Below are 21,006 nucleotides of genomic sequence, written 5' to 3'. Positions count from 1 at the left end.
GCGTCTGTGTTGTTAACCATTGTTCTATACTGCTTTTAAACATTTTTAATGTGACTTATCTTTTGAATGAGAATTATAATAGTATACAGTCTAATACCTGCTTCACTTTCATTTCTATCAATTCTAGATGGTTCTGCCAGAATTTTAAGTACTCTAAATCTAGCATAATAGAAAATAGGCCTATTAAGATTAATTTATTGAGATAATTTAACAGGCTTTATTGCACAGATTTTTTTTTTTAAGATTTTATTTATTTATTTTAGAGAGAGCATGAGCAGGGGGAGGGGTAGAGGGAGAGGAGAGAGAATCTTAAGCAGATTCCTGCTTAGCACAGAGCCTGATGCAGGACTTCATCTCAAGAGCCAGGAAATCATGACCTGAGCCAAATCACGAGTTGGCTGCTCAACTGACTGAGCCACCCAGGCACCCCTATTGCATAGATTTTAATGGAATGTAAATCAGTCTAGTTTTAAACCTTCTAGCTCTTTGTGCTTGTGTTAATTTTCTTATCAATTTATAATATAGAATGACCTTTGTGATAAAGGCTTTCAGTTAGGAAATTTATATTTAATTTATGTTGGTTTTTACCTTTCATTGACTGCATTTGTTTTCTAGAATAACATAGTTTTCCATCTAAAATTCATCTGATTCAGTTAACTTCAAAAGCAAATATTATATGCAAAACATTGTATTAGCTTCTGAGGATAAAGAAGGCATTTTGTCAACCTCAAAAGGCTTATTGTGTAGGCCTAGCAAATGCCATCTTCCTTTCTCTGTAAAGCTTTCCCAACTACCCTGACCCAATTGAAATGAATTGCTTCTTATTTGGCACTCATCTCAATTTATTTGTATAGTATAATGTACTTTGATTCAATATAGTTAGGAAATACATTCCTAGTTAGGAAACAAGGCTGTTGTCATGATCTAAGTATGAGTAACATAAGTCTGAGCCGTGTAGCAGCAGTGCAAATAGAAAAAGAAGGGATTTATACTGGAAATACTTCAAAAAACATACTTGGTAACTAATTGTGGGTGAACTGTGAAATGGAAGAATCAAAGAAAATGCCAAAATTCTGAGCCTTAATGACCAGAAGACCTTTTTTTTAATTAACTCAGAACTCATATTTATGTGATCTTTTACAGAGTATCTAGGTACATTTTCATCTTTCCAACCATCCTTTAAGTCAAATAGAACAAGTATTTTTTTTTTTTTTATTCATCATTCCTTCCTTTCAGATGAGGAAACTCAGTTAAGACTTGCTCCAGTTCATGTTATTATTAAGCAGTAGCACTAGGATCCAGATTCAGCTCTTCCCACTCCCAGTTGGTTTTGCCATGCTGAATTTGAAGTCTTGGTAGAATGTCAAATTTCTGGGAGGTTTTGGGAGTCTACATGAGAACAAGAGTTGAAGCAATGGGGGTGGATGAGATTTCCAAGGAAGAAATTGTAGATAAAGAAGAGAAAGAGAATCATGGGTTGGATTTTTGGGGAATACATGCATTTACAGGTATTAAATTACTTATTTAGCTGAATAAGGAGAGACAAAGAAGAAAACTGGAAGGGAAATATCAAAGAAATAGGAAGGGAATCAAGAGTGGAAAGTATTGGTAGAAACTATTAGAGGCTTTTAAAATACAGAAACTGGTCAAAGCAAGATACCTATGTTATAGAGATAGGAAGATAAGGATAAGGAAAAGTCATTTAACAAATAGAAGATTATTAGAAACCTTTGAGGGGAGTCTTTTGAGAGAAGGCTGAAGACTAGATTACGCTAGGTTGAAGGAAGTATGTGAGTTAAAAAAGAAGCAGTGAGTTTAGACTACAGTTGACCCTAGGACAATGCAGGGGTTAGGGCCCTGACCCCTGTGCAGTTGAAAATCTGCATATAACTTTTGACTCCCCAATAACTTAACTTCTAATAGTTTACCACTGAGTAGAAGCCTAACTGATAACATAAACAGTTGATTAACACATATTTTGTATGTTATATGTATTATATACTGTATTCTTAGAATAAAGTAAGCTACAGAAAAAAAATGTCAAGAAAATCATAAGGAAGAGAATACACATTTACACATTCACAGTCCTGTACTATAAAAAATCCACATGTAAGTGGATTCATACCATCCAAACCTGTGTTGTTCAAGGGTCAACTGTACTTTTAAGAAATTTGTTTTTATATGTTTATATTCTTAGGGGATCAGAATTTGAGATAATAGGTGGGTACATCTTATGTCTCTTTCTCCCAGATTACCCTGAGTAGAACTTCACACTCTTCTGGGATATGTGATCTGACTCTCATGCCTAAGGCTTTGCTAATATTACCTCATGTAGATCTGAGCTCAAGGAGCCCTATATGGTCAACAAAATTTAATACTGCATCATTTGCATTTCTGACAGCATCAAAGAGTTTTAAGTGAAAACCTCATTTAAAAAAAAAAAGTTGGGTATATTTTTGGCTTCATTACTTTCTAAATCCTGAAAAAAATTGAAAAATTTCTTACATAATATATTTACATTATACCTTTGTGTTTATGCTTATTCTTCTTTAAAGGATGGAATGGCCTTATGTATGTTCATGCAAAACACCTTAACAAGATTTATGAGGTAATGTATCTTTCATTTTAAAATATGAAATCTAAAAAAACCAAAAAGAGCTCTTCATTGTTCTGTTTTGCACCAGTTAAAAAATTCCTGATTTTCGAATTATATTTATTTTAATGATAACCTATTTATTTGTGCTATCAAAGACGGTCATTTAATTAAATGTTAGTGAAGTACGCATAGGTATTTAAGAGGAAGATAAAAAAAATTTTAAGACATGGCATTTTTCCTAAAGAGCTTATAAAATTATAAAAACTAAGGATTATTATTATTTAGCATACTTACTAGTTGGACATCACTCTATTTTTGGTGCTCTTCATATGTAAGAGCCTAGAAAGAATAATGGAATCAAAACATTATTTTAAAATACTTTTTTTCATTGTTTTAGTTCCTCTTCACCTTCCTTTCCCTATTTACTTGACTTTTTCTTAGATAAATCTTAAAAGTTTTTTTAATCCTTTTTCTTTGGAAGCAGAAGGTGTTAATACATTTTTCCATTACTTTAGGCGTGCAGCTTTGCATTTGGTTACAACCTACAAAATATTCCATACTTTCAAAGCATATGTATTTACCTTGTGATACTTACATACTTCTTTCAAAGTGGGTCTTTGCAGTCAGGAAAGGTGAAGAGATTTATTTTTACCACAGACCCATTTCTTTATATAGTGTTACTTTATCAATCATTTCAATAGGCAATAAAGACTTTTGATAGGAATCTTTATAATAACACAGTTTTGGAGCTCTGTCTTCCTTTGGAGATAGCCTTAGTTTTGCTAACGTGACATCAATAAAAATGGAGTAAAATAAGATCACATTTAATTATTCTTGATTGCCAGTGGCTGAGGAGTTGTAGGAGCTGTATATTATATAAAAAACATTCATTTATTTAGAAGAAAGTTACAATATATAGTTAAAAAATACAGTTAGTAATATATAAAAATATACATAAGGTATTTTTATCATCTAGTATTTATAATATATACTTTATATATTTTATGTATATTATTCATATATAAGTTTAAAAATAGATGATTTCAGGGAGGTTGATAAACTTACACAGCATTTAGTATGAATTACTATATCTTAAGAATTACACTGTTTTATTCCTCATGATACACACAATCAGGGTTCCACTATCCTTTGAGGTATGTTTGTTATTATGAATATAGTTCAATAATTTTGTTTCTGCTCCATCTCAAGTTTTTTTAAAGTAATATTTGTAAATTAATATTGAAATGAAAAATATTAACATCCATATTTTCCTTTTTTCCTTCAATAAACAGACTCCCTTTAATAAGTGTTGCGCTGATTCAAGGTTGGGCATTGGGTGGAGGAGCAGAATTTACTACAGCATGTGATTTCAGGTAAGATAAAAATTGCTTCACTCCCTCCATAAATATAATCAATATGCTCAAACTTATTTTTTGCTCGAATATAAATGTTATTTATATTCTTAAACAAATGATCAATTAGTGAATATTTTCTTCTTGTCAGTTTTATTTTTTTAATTTAAATTCAATTAATTAACATATAATGTATTATCTGTTTGAGGGGTACAGGTCTGTGATTCATCAGTTTTATATAATATCCAGTGCTCATTACAACACATACCCTCCCCAGTGTCCATCACCCAGTTACCCCATCCCCAAACCTCCCCCCTCAGCAACCCTCAGTTTGTTTCCTGAGATTAAGAGTCTCTTATGGTTTGTCTCCCTCTCTGATTTGTCTTGTTTTATTTTTCCCTCCCTTCCCCTATGATCCGGTTTTATTTTGATTAAAACTTCACAGTGTAGGGTTTGAGGGAACATACCTTAATATCATAAAAGCCATTGAGTTCCAGTTTCAAAGCATTGTGGTCTGAAAATACGCAGGGAATGATCCCAATCTTTTGGTACCAGTTGAGACCTGATTTGTAACCCAGGATGTGATCTATTCTGGAGAATGTTGCATGTGCACTCGAGAAGAATGTATATTCTGTTGCTTTAGGATGGAATATTCTGAATATATCTGTGAAGTCCATCTGGTCCAGTGTGTCATTTAAAGCCCATATTTCTTTATTGATCTTCTGCTTAGATGATCTGTCCATTGCAGTGAGGGGGTTGTTAAAGTCCCCTACTATTATTGTATTATCGATGTGTTTCTTTGATTTTTTTATTAACTGGCTTGTATAATTGGCTGCCCCATGTTAGGGGCATACATATTTACAATTGTTAGATCTTCTTGTTAAATAGACCCTTTAATTATGATAGTGTCCTTCCTCATCTCTTCCAGTCCTTGGTTTAAAATCTAATTTATCTGATATAAGGATTGCCACCCCAGCTTTCTTTTGATGTCCATTAGCATGATAAATGGTTTTCCATCCCCTCACTTTAAATATGGAGGTGTCTTTGGGTCTAAAATGAGTCTCTTGCAGACAGCATATTGATGGGTCTTGCTTTTTTATTCTGTCTAATACCCTGTGTCTTTTGATTGGGGCATTTAGCCCATTTACATTCAGGGTAACTATTGAAAGATATGAATTTAGTGCCATTGTATTGCCTGTAAGGTGACTGTTACTGTATATTGTCTGTGTTCCTTTCTGGTCTACATTACTTTTAGGCTCTCTCTTTGCTTAGAGGATCCATTTCAATATTTCTGGTTTGGTGATCACAAATTCTTTTAGTTTCTGTTTGTCCTGGAAGCTTTTTATCTCCTATTTTGAATTACATCCTAGCTGGATAAAGTATTCTTGGCTGCATATTTTTCTTGTTTAGCATCCTGAATATATCATGCCAGTCCTTTCTGGCCTTCCAGGTCTCCGTGGATAGGTCTGCTGCTAATCTAATGTTTCTACCCTTGTAGGTTACAGACCTCTTGTTCCGAGCTGCTTTCAGGATTTTCTCTATGTCTCTGAGATTTCTTCTTGTCAGTTATTAAAGTAGATAAATTTTAGTCAATCTAATATAATAACTCTCCCATTAATTTATTACTATGCATTTCAAAAAGTTAACAAAGTAAAATGATTTTGAACAAATTAAATCCATGTTAGCAAAATTCCTGGAGAAGGAAGTCAAGTAAATATATGAAACTTTAATATTCAAAAGAATTATACAGAGAAAAATAAAAAACTAAAAAAAGAGAGAGAGAGAGAGTGGAGAAAGAGGCACTGCTATAATTGTCCTCTTACCAGTAAAAGTAGGTTCTCTGAGGTCCATTTCTTATCTTTACTGTGATTGGTGTTAACTCTGTGGAGCTTTTGGGCTGGTTAGGGAATAAAATTAGAGAAAAATATTTGGGACCTATAGCCCTCAGTCTTCAGAATTCTTTTTAATATTGGATAGCTGTACTTTATAGGAATGATATTTTGTAGAATATAATGCTTTACATGTGCTTGAAACTACATTCTTAGTTACCATTCCTAAGACTTCCTAGCTCAGATATAAGGAGAACCAGTATAGTGTTCTTTGATCTGTACAGACTTACACACTTGAGCCTCTTTATAATACGGAAGGTGGTATACATAGCATAATTGGAGATAAAATGGCAGAACAGTAAAGAGCCCAAAGACTGGAGTTAGATACACTTAGATTCAATCCCAATTTGCCACTTTTATCTATAGTTGATTGTCAAATAACCTGAGTTTGACTGTGCTGGTCCACTTATACATGGGTTTTTCTCTATAAATACAGAACAGTATTGTAAATGTATTTTCTCTTCCTTACGGTTTCTTTTTTTTTTTTTTTTTAAGATTTTATTTATTTATTTTAGAGAGAGAGCACGAGCAGGGGTAGGGGCAGAGGGAGAGGGAGAGAGAGAATCCCAAGCAGACTATGCGCTAAGTGCAGAGCATGAAGCAGTGCTCGATCCTAGGATCCTAGGACCCTAGAGATCATGACCTGAACCAAAATCAAGAGTCTGATGCTTAATTGACTGAGCCACCCAGGCGCCCCTCTTCCTTATGGTTTTCTTAATAACATTTTTTTTCCCTCTGGCTTACTTTATTGTAAGAATACAGTACATAATACATATAACATACAAAATATGTGTTAATTGACTGTTATCAATAAGGCTTTCAGTTGACGGTAGGCCATTAGTAGTTACGTTTTGGGAGAGTCAAAAGTTCTACACAGATTTTTGACTGCATGGGGGGTGGTAAGTGCCCCTAAACCTGACACCGTTCAAGGGTCAGCTGTATTTGACTTTTAATAACTATTTTATCTAAGTCTCAATTTCTTTATAAAATATAAATAATCTCTGCTGGATGTTTATAGATTTAAGTGATTCAATGAACATGTAGATGCTTAGCATAACACTTAACCAAGGTACACATTGATGTACACATGATACTGATTAGAGCCTTAAGATTACCTTACTGCTCTTATACTTTTACAGAAATGCTAGTATGGTAATATTTTGGCAGAGTTTTAAATTTATTTTTATTTTTTAGAGAGAGAGAGAGCACACAAGTGGGGAGGAGGGGCAGATGGAGAGGGAGAGAGAGAATCTCAAGCAGGCTCCACGCCAGGGCGGAGCCTGACTTGGGACTCAATCTCAGGACTCTGAGATCATGACCTGAGCTAAATCAAGAGTTAGATGTTTAACCAATTGAGCCACCCAGGCGACCTGGCATAGTTTTAAACTTATTAATTCTCCTTTCACTGGGGATGATTTTCAACCTTAAGGCTAATCCTGGCCTCACTCCTTTTTTCCTATTCATTATACACTTGATCCTGGAAGGAGAATGTTGGAGCATACACTAAGAGGAGACTTTCAGTGTTTAAAATTTTGATTCTCCTTTTCAGACACTAAAGAGAAAGCCATTCCTCTCTGGCATGTAGGGCAGTAGACTAGAGGAGAAATATTTGATAATTAATTCAGCTTTTTCATTCTCTTTCAGCTATGTTTCTTTGAATCACAAACTTTCATGTTTTTCAAAGTTCAGATTATCAAAGTATATAAGCTAAATCTTGTAATCTACCCACTGTACTAAAATGCTATGAACATAGTCATGGTGATATAAAAGATATCTATCAAAAAGAAAAAGAGAAACCTATAATTAAGAATGCTTAAAGGTGTGTATTATTTAATCAAAGGCTTCTCTCTTCTAGCCTTCATTTTAACAAGTCTTAAATCACTTTTATTGTAGTATAATTTACATTCTACACCGTGTAACCACTTCCACAATCAAGATATAGAACATTTTTATCAACTCCACATGTTTGCACATACTGTTGCCCAGTCAATTCCCACCTTAGTCCAAGGCAGACACCAATCACTTTTTCACTCTAAGTTAGATTTGTTTTTTTGGTTTATTTTTAGCATTTTATATAAATAGATTCATTCAGTATATATTTGTGTGTGTGTGTCTGGCTTCTTTCATTCAGTGTAATTATTTTGAGATTCATCAATGATGTACCATGTATCACTACGTCATTCCTTTTTAATGTTGAATTTTTTTATTGTGTGGATATACTACAGTTTGTTTTCAAGATTCATATGTGTTATTCCATATATCAGTGGTTTGTTCATTTTGTTGCTTAGTAGTGTGCCTTTCTATGCATATTATATATTATTATATATTATGGATAAAAGTTCTTTTACATAAGTCAATTATGTAGCATTTTTTTGTAAATATAAGTATTGTGAATGTTCTCTCAGCCTTTTTATTTTGTGTCTTTTGAAGAGCAGAGATTTTTTTTTTAAAGATTTTATTTATTCATTTGAGACACAGAGATAGAGAGAGCATGAGCAGGGGGGGAGGTAGCGGGAGAGGGAGAAGCAGGCTCCCCGCTGAGCCAGGAGCCCAGTGTGGGGCATGTGGGGCTCGATCCCAGGACCCTGGGATCATGACCTGAGCCGAAGGCAGATGCTTAACCATTGAGCCACCCAGACGCCCCTGAAGAGCAGAGACTTTTTATTTTTTATTTTTTTTAAGATTTTATTTATTTATTTGACGGAGAGAGACACAGCAAGAGAGGGAACACAAGCAGGGGAAGTGGGAGAGGGAGAAGCAGGCTTCCTGCTGAGCAGGGAGCCTGATGCGGGGCTTGATCCCAGGACCCTGGGATCATGACCTGAACTGAAGGCAGACGCTTAACAACTGAGCCACGCAGGCACCCCGAGCAGAGATTTTTTTAAAAAACATTTTTAGCTTCTCCATTTGTATTAATTACGGAGTTATGAAAAACTTTTACACAGATAATTCCTATATACCTTTCACTCAGTTTCCCCAAATGTTAATATCATACATAACCACAGTACAGTTATCAAATCAAGAAATTAATATTGTTACAAAACTTTTAACTAATCTAAAGACCTCATTCAGATTTTTTCAGTTGTTATACTAATGTCTTTTTTTCTAGTCCAGGATCTAATTTGTTTATATAGTCATCCAGCTTTCTTATGATTAATATTTCTGTGGTATATCTTTCTCTGTCCTTTCATTTTAACCTATGCTGTATTTTTTAAAGGTAATGCTAGTTAGTAGACAATATATATTTGGGTGTGCTTTTTTAATCAAGTCTCACAATCTCTGCCTTTTAATTGGAGTGTTCACACCATTTATATTCATCATTATTGATATAATAGGGTTTAAATCTATCATCTTGGTCTCTGTTTTCTATTTGTCCCATCTGTTGTTTATTCTTTCTTACGTTCTCTTCTTCCCTCATTCTAGATTATTTTTTATGATCCCATTTTACCTCTAATATTGACTATACCTCTTTGTGTTATATATAAAATATATATTTTTCTAGTAATACATTTATACTATATATAAACAAATGTTTTAATTGTAGTGTAAATTTTCTATGCATATTAACATATATTTTTTATATATTTATTATATATATTACTGTATAGAGGTATACCTCAGAGATACTGCAGGTTTGGTTCAAGCTATCACAGCAAAACAAATATTGCAGTAAAGCTAGTCAAATGAATTTTTGGTTTCCCAGTACATGTAAAAGTTATGTTTACATTATTTTGTAGTCTACTGTGTGCAGTAGCATTATGTTTGAAAAAAACATAATGCTTAATTAAAAAATACTTAATTAAAAAATACTTCATTGCTAAAAAATGCTAACCATCATCTGAGCTTTAAGTGAGTTGTAATCTTTATACTGATGGAAAGTTTTGCCTCAGTGTTGATAGTAGATGAATGAATAGGGTGGTGATTGGCCGAAGGTTGGGGTGGCTGTGGCCACCAATGAAACTTACTTCATTGATGGATTTTTTCTTTCATGAACAATTTCTCTGTAGTATGTGATGCTGTTTGATAGCATTTTTTTTTTTGAGGAAATGGTGCCATTTTATTTATTTATTTATTTATTTATTTATTTATTTATTTATTTATTTATTTATTATGTTCAGTTAGCCACCATATAGTAGTACATCATTAGTTTTTGATGTAGTGTTTAATGATTCATTAGTTGTGTATAACACCCAGTGCTCATCACAACACGTGCCCTCCTTAATGCCCATCACAGGGCTACCTCACCCCCCCGCTCCACTTAGACCCTTAGTTTGTTTCCTGGAGTCCATAGTCTCTCATGATTTGTCTTCTTCTCTGACTTCCCCCTCTTCAGTTTTCCCTCCCTTTCCCTATGGTCTTCTGTGCTGTTCCTTATGTTCCACATATGAGTGAAACCATATGATAATTGTCTTTCTCTGCTTTACTTACTGCACTCGGCATAATCACCTCCAGTTCCATCCATGTCGATGCAAATGGTGGGTATTCATCCTTTCTGGCTGAGTAATATTCCATTGTATATATGGACCACATCTTCTTTATCCATTCATCTGTTGAAGGGCATCTCAGCTCCTTCCACAGTTTGGCTATTGTGGACATTGCTGCTATGAACATTGGGGTGCATATGGCTTTTCTTTTCACTACATCTGTAGTTTGATAGCATTTTACCCACAGAACTTTTTTCAAAATTGGAGTCAGTCCTCTCAAACTCAGCTACTGCTTTATCAACTAAGTTTATATAGTATTTTAAATCCTTATTGTCATTTCAACAGTCTTTATATGCATATGCAGGTATACATTTATATATACATGTACTTATATGTATAAATACATTGATAATATATAACTATATGCACATATATATGTTAATGTATTCTTGAGGTATTTAAGGAATAAGGAAGAAGGGCTGATTATTGATTATTAGAATTTGATGCTTGAAAAAATATATCTTAATTTAGATGGTGCAATATATTGTACTATATGTGTTATAAAATTGAAGGTAAAATTGGAAAATCATTTAAATGTTTTTCTTCTGGTATCTGTGTGAAAGTGAGAACTAAACAGATTATTAAAACTCACCCCAGTACATTAAAAAAAGGGCATCGTGTCAGAGAGCCAGGGCCAAGATGATATGCAACAATTTTGTAATCAAAACAAATAAATATAAAATGCTTTTGCAGCTAAAATGGAATTAATATATCTCTAGCCACTCAAAACTATTGCTTTAGCACATAGGAAAGCTTTTTAAAAGGTAGTCAAAGGCTGTACCTCAAATTTGCTCTCAGACCTATATCTCTGATACTGCTTTAGCTATTTGAGTACTCAGGGATCTTAGCTGAGATTTGTTTTGTTTTGTTTATGCTTTTATTTTTCTTTTTAAGGTTATATTTAATGACTAAAAGTATTCTAAAGTCATCCTTTTACATTCCTTTCTTTCAGAAAAGCTTATTATTCAATATGTATTTTGTAACTTTTATGGTAATAGCCAAAGATATAAATAAGCATCTGTCTCATGTTTTTAATATATATCTCTTCCTCAATATATGTAGAAGGATATTATTTTATCTTTGGAGATACGATATTAGTCGATAATTTCTACTGAAATTTTAATTTTCTTTGTCAAGATTGTTCCCTTGAGCTATAAAGAAATTTGAATTACTAGAACTACAGGATAAAATGTTAGTTACACATTTTCAAAGTTCGATGTGTGGTGCAACAATTTTAAATGTGATTTAATTAAAATACAACACAAAAGAAAATAATCTGGTCTTCCTTTTTGTACTTTAATTTCATCAAGCATCAAGCCTTCATGAGCTTAATGTTTTCTGACCAATCAAGAAACCAAGATTCATTTAATAGGTTATCAAAATACATTGAGTGTAAAAGTACAAATCAGTGGGCTTTCCTAGAAGACAAGAGAAGGCACGAGACAGGCTTAAAGCCTTAGAAATAGTTCTTTTTTGATACCTGCTTCTGAATAGAGTCATCTGCTGCCTAGTTAAAGCAAAATGCCATGATAACTAATCTTCATATTTAAGGGATATAGATAACTTCTACCAACATAAGACTATTTCATTAAAGTGAAAACTGGGTTTTTGTATGAATTTAAAAGTACATTAAATTGCAAAAGCCAAGGAAGAAATTAAACCCAAAAGGCCAACTGCATTTATCAACCTACTTCATATGGATCTGGTCTATTCCCCCGAAAATGTTTGCCTGTAAAATGGACATCCTAAATCCTAGCCATAATAATTCTGGGAGTGTATTCAGTAGCTCAAATAATCACTTTACTCCTTGAAAAAAATCATTTTTCCCACAAATTGTAGAAAAATCACATGCATATGACTCAGTAGTCAATATCCAGATCAGTTTTGTTGCACTTACCATAGTCCCAAAGGACACTATAGCAGTAATTCAGGCTGAATATGGGACTGGTAAAGGAGAGAGGTCTTTGGCAAGCTCTTGACATTTATTGTGAGATATTTGACTACTGTTAAGTGTACTTGGAGTTATTTATTTCAAATATATTTTAAATTAAGGGAAAAAAAGCAATGCTTATGCATTTCTTAATTTACCAATTTCAAAGGCCCCCTTTATCAAATTCTATCTCACTCCTATAGGATTGTAATATGGTTTCCTCATTGTGTTTGTCGACTCTAAATGAAACCTTATGGTTAAGGTTTTTTCTTCAAAGTGGTGTGAATGATACATTTAGCCATCATAAACGTTACTCGTTTACTTCTAGATTGCCAGGTATACGACGAATTCTACATAATGCCAGTGTTAAAGAGCTAGGAAGCGACATGGGCATCTGCATGGAAGCCAAGGGTACAGTAGCCTTTGAAACAGGAAGTGAGGAAATGTCTTCCTCCACTGCAGAGAAGGAAATGATGAGATGACCGTGTCTGAGGAACCCATGACTGTTCCCAGCATCATGCTGGCATCTGGCAGCCTGCTTCTGTTCTCTCAATTTTATTTTTAATTACTCAATGTTAGTCTATTTGGGTAAAAAAAAATTGTTGCTGGAGAAACAGAAGCAAAACTACTGTGTCCTAAAGTACGAAATGCAAACCAAACATGGTATGTGACATCAGTTGAATTTGGAGTCTCCTCTCATCAACTCTTCTGTACCCCCATAGTTTACCCAGAGCCCCCGGATGTTGATTCCAGAGTCCATACTGCTGATCAGGAACTGTCAGTGAAGGGTTAGATATGTTTGTATATTAGGATTAGTGTCAGAAAGAAAGAGGGAGAGAATAGAGGAAAGGAGAGAGATTTATTGACTGCATTAACTTAATCATCAAAAGGAACCCTAATTATTCAAGAAGGCCTTCCTCAAAGTTGCGTATTTCTTTGCTAGCATAAAAAGCCTGTTTTCATAACTATGATGATCTGAATAGGGGACCTTTGAGAGCAAAAAGAAGATAGGAGCTCTTTATAGTTTCTTGAAATTCCACATTTTAGATGTTAGGCGCATGTCATTTTGTGACATTTTATTCTTAAGATGTCTGAGATGACTATAAAGCTATTTGGGCACACATAGCTTCACACACGGACCACTGCAGCTGTTTCCAGGACAACCTGTCTTTTTCCAGGCTTTCCTCGAAAATGAAATTTATTCTATACACCAACAGATTTACCTTTTCCTGCTTTTAACATACAGGCATACCTCAGATACTGTGTGTTTGGTTCCAGACCACCACAATAAATCGAAGAGCACAATAAAGTGAGCCAAATGAATTTTTTGGTTTCCTGGGGCATATAAAAATTATGTTTACATTATTTTATAGTCCATTAAGTGTGCAATAGCATTATGACTTATACATGTACATACCTTAATTTAAAAATACTGTATTGCTAAAAAATGCTAACCGACACCTGAACTTTCAGTGAATCATCATCTTTTGCTGGTGGAGGTTTTGTCTCAACAGCTGCTTGATGATTGGAGTGGTGGTTGCTACAAGTTGGGGTGGCCGTGGCCGTTTCTTAAAATAAGACTCCAATCAAGTTTGCCGCATCACCTGACTCTTCTTTTCACGAATGATTTCTCTTTAGCATGCAAGGCTGTTTGATAGAGGATATTACCTACACTAGAACTTCTTTCAAAATCGGAGTCCGTCCTCTCCAACCCTGCCGCTGCTTTATCAACTAAGTTCCTGTGGTACTCTAAATCCTTTGTTGTCATTTCAACTATCTCTACAGCCTCTTCACCAGGAGTAGATTCCATCTCAGAAACCATTTTCTTTTCTTTCTTTTTTTAAGATTTTATTTACTTATTTATTTGAGCGAGAGAGAGAGCACAGGCTGAAGGGGAGAGGCAGAGGGAGAAGCAGACTGACTCCCCTCTGAGCAGGAAGCCTGACGCGGGGCTCGATCCCAGGACCCTGAGATCATGACCTGAGCCAAAGGCAGATGCTTAATCGACTGAGCCACCCAGGTGCACCTCAGAAACCGTTTTCTTTGCTCATCCGTAAGAAGCAACTCCTCATGTGTTCAGGTTTGATCGTGAGATTGCAGCAATTCAGTCACATCTTTAGGCTCCACTTCTAATTCTAGTTCTCTTGCTAATCCCACCACATTTGCAGTTACTTTCTCCACTGGAGTCTTGAACCTCTCCAAAGTCATCCATGAGGGTTGAAATCAACTTCTTCCAAACCCCTGTTAATGTTGACATTTTGACCTCTTCCCATGAATCATGAATGTACTTTATGGCATTAGAGTGGTGAATGCTTTCCAGGTTTTCAATTTACTTTGTTATGACCTATCAGAGGAATCACTATTTATGGCAGCTCTAGACTTATGTATTTCTTAAATAATAAGACTTGAAAGTCAAAATGATACCTTGATCCATAGGCTGCAGATGGATATTGTGTTAGTAGGTATGAAAACAACATTAATCCCATACGTCTCTGTCAGAGCTCTCGGGTGACCAGCTGCATTTACCAGTGAGCAGTAATATTTTGAGAGGAATCTTCTTTCCTGAGTAATAGGTTTCAACAGTGGGTTTAAAATGTTCATTAAACTGTCTTGTAAACAGAAGTGCCATCAGTAAGGTTTTGTTGCTCCATTTATAGAGTACAGGCAGAGCACATTTAGTAGATTTAGCATAATTCTTAAGGGCTCTAAGATTTTTGAAATGGTAAATGAACATTGGCTTCAACTTAGAGTCCAGCTGCATTAGCCCCTAATGAGTGAGTCAGCCTGTCCTTTGAAGCTTTGAAGCTCTCTAGCTGTGAAAGTCCTACGTGGCATCTTCCAGTAGAAGCCTATTTCATCTATACTGAAAATCTGTTTAGTGTAGCCACCTTCATTAATTATCTTAGCTAGATCTTCTAACTTGCTGTAGCTTCTACATCCGTGCTTGATGCTTCACCTTGCACTTTTTTGCTATAAAGATGATTTCTTTCCTTAAATCTCATGAACCAATCGCTGCTAGCTTTAGACTTTTTTCCTCTGCAATTTCCTCCCCTCTCTCAGCCATCCCTAGAATTGAAGAAAGTTAGGCCTTTGCTCTGGATTAGGCTTTGGTTTAAGAGAATGTTGTGTTGGTTTGATCTCTGTCCTGACCACTAAAACTTTATATCAACAATAAGGCTGTTTTGCTTTCTAACTGGTATAAGAAGCCTAGCCTTCATCTTACCTCAGCTTTTGACATGCCTTTCTTGCTAAGCTTAACCATTTAAAGTGAGAGACATGAGACTCTTCCTTTTACTTGAACACTTAGTGACCAGTGCAGGATTATTAATTAGCCTAATTTCAGTTTGTCTCTCAGAGAATAAGGAGGCCCAAGGAGAGGGAGAGAGATGGAGAATGGCCAGTGTGTGGATCAGCCAGATCACACAACATTTATCAGTTAAGTTTGTGGTCTTACATGGGCATGGTTCGTGACACCTCAAAACAGTTACAATAGTAACATCACAAAGCACTGATGACAGATTACCATAACAAATATAATAATGATGAAAAAGTATGAAATATTGCAAGAATTACCAAAATGCGACACAGAGAGAAGAAGTCAGCAGAGCTGTTGGAAAAACAGAGCTGATAGGCTTGCTGGATGGCAGGTTTGCTATAAAGCTTCAATTTGTAAAGATCACAATATCTGCAAAGTGCAATAAAGCAAAGCACAATAAAATGAGATATGTCTATATAGATTTTTTATTTATTTATTTATTTATTTATTTGAGAGAGAGAGAATGAGAGACAGAGAGCACGAGCGGGAAGAGGGCAGAGGGAGAAGCAGACCCCCTGCTGAGCAGGGAGCCCGATGTGGGACTCGATCCCGGGACTCCAGGATCATGACCTGAGCCGAAGGCAGTCGCTTAACCAACTGAGCCACCCAGGCGCCCGAGATATGTCTATATATAAATACGTATGTGTGTGTATAAACATATATATATATAAAGTAAAAATATATTCCTAGAAAAATGAAACAGAAAACCAAGACATAACAAATTTCTGGAATTGTAGTGTCTAGCATATATAGAAAAATACGTATTTCTAAAATACTGAAAAATATTTTCTCATTTATAAACGTACATAAACGCATATGCACACATATATAGATTTTTTTTTTTTTACTGGTTGGTTTAGAGTTAATATGATGCATTTTAAACATCACAGCCCACTTTCAAATAATGTTATGCTACTTTACATAAAATACAAGAACACTGCAGTATACTCCTATTTCCTTCTCCTGTCCTCATGCTATGGTTGTCATACATTTTGCTTCCACATATTATAACTTCACAAATTGTTATACATTTAAGCACATCTGAATTTTTAACTTCATGAATGAAGATAATGATTTCCTTAACCAGAAACTCTTCTATATTAAATATGCATTATTCTGTGTCATTCGGAACTTACTTACTTGTAAGATAGCTGGACCTATATTAATATCCAGATGACATTTTCACATTGCACATTGTTCTTCTAGTTTTTTGAGAATGTAATGAAAGCTAAGAACCCTATCTTAGGAAACTTTGCATGAAATCTCATCCATGGACCCTTGGTTTAGAACCCCTGTTTTCAAAGTAGGTATTTCTACATGTATACTATTTATTTTATCATTACCTTTTTTGTATATTTCTTCTGACTACTGAGGTAATTTTGGTAAGGCCTTAAACTATTTTGGGTTTGTATGTATAAAACAGAAATGTTGAGTTTAATGACTTGTTACAAAATGGGAACCTATGTTGCCATGATATAGGTCAAGAATGGGAACATTGTCAGCACCCTGAAGTCTCCTATAAGCCCCTTCTAAGTCACAACCCCCTTATTTCCATCTAAGGGAAACTATTACCCTAAATTTTATGAGAATTAATTTTTTTCCTTATGAAAGTACTTCTTACTTTTATTTCCTAATTTCCTAAGAAAGGAAATTATCCTATAACTGGTATGTTCTATTTTTCCTCTTTTTGAACTCTATATAAATGGCATCATATAGTAATAGAAATAGTATGAGGAAAGATTCACTAAGTTTATTCATGCAAAGTATTAAATTATTTTTCTTCTTTTTTATAATTTATGACTCAGGTTCCAATTTATCAATTGAAATGTATATTTGTATTCACATAAATATATATATTGAAATAATTTTGGTGTATGAGACAATTTATAAAGATCCTAGCCTCTTTGAAAATTAGTACTTCTTAATTGGGGAAGAATCTTGTATACAGCGAAAAATGGTCATTTCATATGACAGTGCCCTCTGCTGTCCTCAGTGCAGATTGCATTGGGATACTACATTTGATTCTGTGAAGAGGAAGTGGTCATTGGCTTTATGGACCATGTGAGACTAAATTTAAAATGTTCTCTGTGTGAAAGGATTAAATACTTTTCTCACTTTATCCTGAAATACAGGTATTTATATGTAATTTAAATATATACTTTTTAATATATTACAAGTATAAATATATATTTAAAGAATACTCTAAGCTATATGTGAATGTGCCTTATTACACTTAAAAATCCTCTACATAAAAGTAAGTACAAATTGAACTTTATAGATATCCTCTGGATATCTTTAACGTAGAGCCTGGTATTCATCTGCAAGCATTTATTAAACTTTTGCATTATTCTTCATAGTCATTCCTGATCTGTGTTTGGGTAGTTAGGGTTTAGGACAAAAGGCAAAATCACAGGAAAAATAATCAGAGACTACTTAGTCTTTTAGTACTGCTAACTTGCCTTGCTGGCTGTGTTGTTCTCTAAGTGAAGGGAGTGTCATGTATCTTAGGGTCTCATAAAATATGTACTTTATTGGTTATGAGATGTCTGACGGTGCTTGCTCTCATCAGATAGATTTAGTAATATACCAGATACATTCACCTTGCCAATGAAGACATGTTCTTTTGTGGATCAACTACTTGGTATATATAGGCCCTCATATTAAATTACATTCAGTTGAGTTACTCATTAAGCATATGTTTAGCACCCATATGTACTAGACACTGCCATTCAAGAAAGTTGTATGTATTGGGATTTTGTTTCATTTTTCCAGTAATATAGTTTTACTGTATTTTACAAAAGTATTGATTCACAGTCAACAAGTTGAAAAACAAATGGTAGAAACTGATCCTTCCCAACAGAAATTTGAAAAGCACTGTTTTCAGCTGTTAAGCCCTTTTTAACCTACATATCAAAAATAAAAGTTCTTAGAACTTAGAGGCTGATAGAGAGGACTGCATACTGAACTACCTCGCTAGGCACAGTTACAAAGAAGTGCTAAGTCAATACAAGTTACTCTAGCTGATCTTTCCCCCAACTTTATCAGTACGTTGTCGGTTATCTTCTATGACAAATTGCTTTAATTCTTCTTCTTTTTTTTTTTTATCCACTTGTTCCAAAAGAACACCAAAAGCTTTTATAGCATTCCACTAAAAAGACAAGTTTCTTCCTTCGGGATATATGTTGGCCCTTTTTTAGCCTGTTTAACTTTCTTACCTTGGAGAATTGCCTGGAATTCACTCAACTAGGATTTTCCTTCCTGCTGCTCTTCCATTACCCATGGGAAATATTTCAGAAGATGAGAGATATGCTGAATACGAATATTGCAAAAAATGAGCTCATGCAGCATTCTAGCTGTCCCCAAACCCTGTAAGCACCAGTTGATCATACACATAATGAATTAATATTTCAGAATAGTTCAGAAACGCTCGGGTTTACTTGGCATATATAGACCCTTATATTAAATTGCATTCCGTGGAGTCATAATTTTCATATAAAACATTCTTAGAGAAAATGACATTTTAAAAACATTTTTAAAAGCAAAACACTAACTTATGAATTCAAAATTGGCATTCCTCAGTGCTCAGAATCTAGTCATTCAAATGTTATGTTCCCCTTGTAGTGATAAAATTGATGTGAGGAAATAAAAAGCTAGAACTGTGATAAAATAATCTGCTTCTAATTTTAATCTATCTTGACTAATTAAAATATTTAGAATGAAATATAAATTAAGAAAACACTTATTTGAGTATTAGTTTTCTATTGCAGCCATAACAAATTGCCACAAATTTAGTAGCTTAAAACAGTATCAGTTTATCTCACAAATGTATAGGTCTGAAGTCTGGCTGGGCTCACTAGTTTCTCTAAACCTGGTCACAAAAGGCCAAAATCAGTATGTTGGCTGGACTGGGCTCTGGAGACTCGCGGAGAAACCACTTCCAGGCTCATCCTGATTACAACTGGCAGATTTCAGTTCTATGCACTTGTAGGACTGAGGTCCCTGCTTTCCTTGCTGACTATCAGCTGGGAACCAGTCTTTGCTTCTAGAGAATATCTGCATTCCTTGTCATGTTTTCCGTGTGGCCCCCTACAGCAATGGTGGGTTGAGTTTTTCTCATTTACCTTTCTGCTGCATCTCTGTAACTCCAGCTAGAGAAAGTTCTCAGCTTTTAAGAGCTCATGTGGTTAAATTGGGCTCACTCATATAACCTCCCTATTTTAATGTATGTAATCTTAATTACATCTGCAAAGTCTCTTTTCTTATGTGAAGTACACATGTTGCAACCTTTTTTTTTTTTTTAAAGATTTATTTATTTTACAGAAAGAGAGTGTGCGAATGGGAGGGGGGCATGGGGCAGAGGGAAAAGGAGAGAGACAGTCTCAAGCAGACTCCCCTCTGAGTGCAGAGCCTGACAGGGGCCTTGATCTCCTGACCCTGAGATCATGACCTGAGCTGGAATCAAGAGTCAGATGGTTAACTGAGCTACCCAGGCGCCCCTAGTGTTGCCCTTTAAGTAAGAGGCTAGCTTTAGGATTGAGGTTTATATTTGTATATAGATTCATGCTGAAGAATTATCCTTCCGTTCCTATTTTTTCAAGAGTTTTGAGGTATTGAATTTCATTTAAGGACTTTTCACCATTTATGAAGATAAATGGTTGTTCTTCTTAGACCTATTAATATGATTAATTATAGTAATTGATTTCTAACACTAATTAAAGTATAAACCCCTTTTACTCAGGGTGTATGATTTCCTTAATATGGTGTTGAAATCTGTTTGATAATATTTAGGGTTTTTACTTTGATATTTGTATTAATTATCTATTGCTGAGTAATAAACCACCTCAAAACTTAGAGCTTAAAACATAAACATTTATTATTTCTAGGGGTCAGGAATCTATATATGACTTGGCTGGGTGCCTCTGGCTCAGGGTCTCTCATGAGGCTATAATCAAGATGTCAGCTGGGACTCAACTGAGGGAAGATTGATTCAAAGCTCACTCAGTGGCTGTTGGCATGCCTCAGGCCCTCACTGACTATTTGCTGGGAATATCAGTTTCTTGGGCTTGTCTGGGCTTGCCACAGGGCTACTTATAACCTGGAAGCTTGCTTCCCCCAAATTGAAGGTTCTGCGAGAAAGAGAATTGACATGATAGAAACCCACAATCTTAGAACCTAATCTTGGAAGGGACATCCCATTTCTTTTGCTGTATTGTTTATTAGATGAGAGTTACTAGGTCCAGTCCATAATCAAGGGGAAAAGATCACATGTACAAGGATGTAAACACCAGGGGGCAATGATCACTAGGGGTCATCTTGAAGACTGTCCACTACAGTATACATAAATAAATTGTTCTAATTTTATTTTTTGTGTTATATATAGCAGATTTAGGTATCATTGTTATACTTCACTAAAAAAATTGGGGTGTTTCCTTCATTTTC

At 34.8% G+C, this 21,006-nt stretch overlaps 1 protein-coding gene across 2 annotated transcripts in view; it reads left to right on the top strand.

Moving 5' to 3' along the window:
* The window catches only part of ECHDC1 (ethylmalonyl-CoA decarboxylase 1), a 55,301-nt gene that overhangs the window by 19,847 nt on the left and 14,448 nt on the right, over positions 1–21,006 (top strand). For both annotated transcript variants that reach the window (XM_045865504.3, XM_045865505.3), the window contains exons 4-5: positions 2,556–2,608; positions 3,889–3,969. In XM_045865504.3, coding sequence (XP_045721460.1) covers positions 2,556–2,608; positions 3,889–3,969 — 134 coding nt within the window. The remainder of the gene's footprint in view (positions 1–2,555; positions 2,609–3,888; positions 3,970–21,006) is intronic.

This window comes from Mirounga angustirostris, unplaced genomic scaffold (genome assembly GCF_029215605.1).
Source record: "Mirounga angustirostris isolate CCGP_5_RB_7025 unplaced genomic scaffold, mMirAng1.0.hap1 SCAF_8, whole genome shotgun sequence".
NCBI lineage: Eukaryota > Metazoa > Chordata > Mammalia > Carnivora > Phocidae > Mirounga > Mirounga angustirostris.
This window is presented reverse-complemented; position numbering and strand designations above follow the sequence as displayed.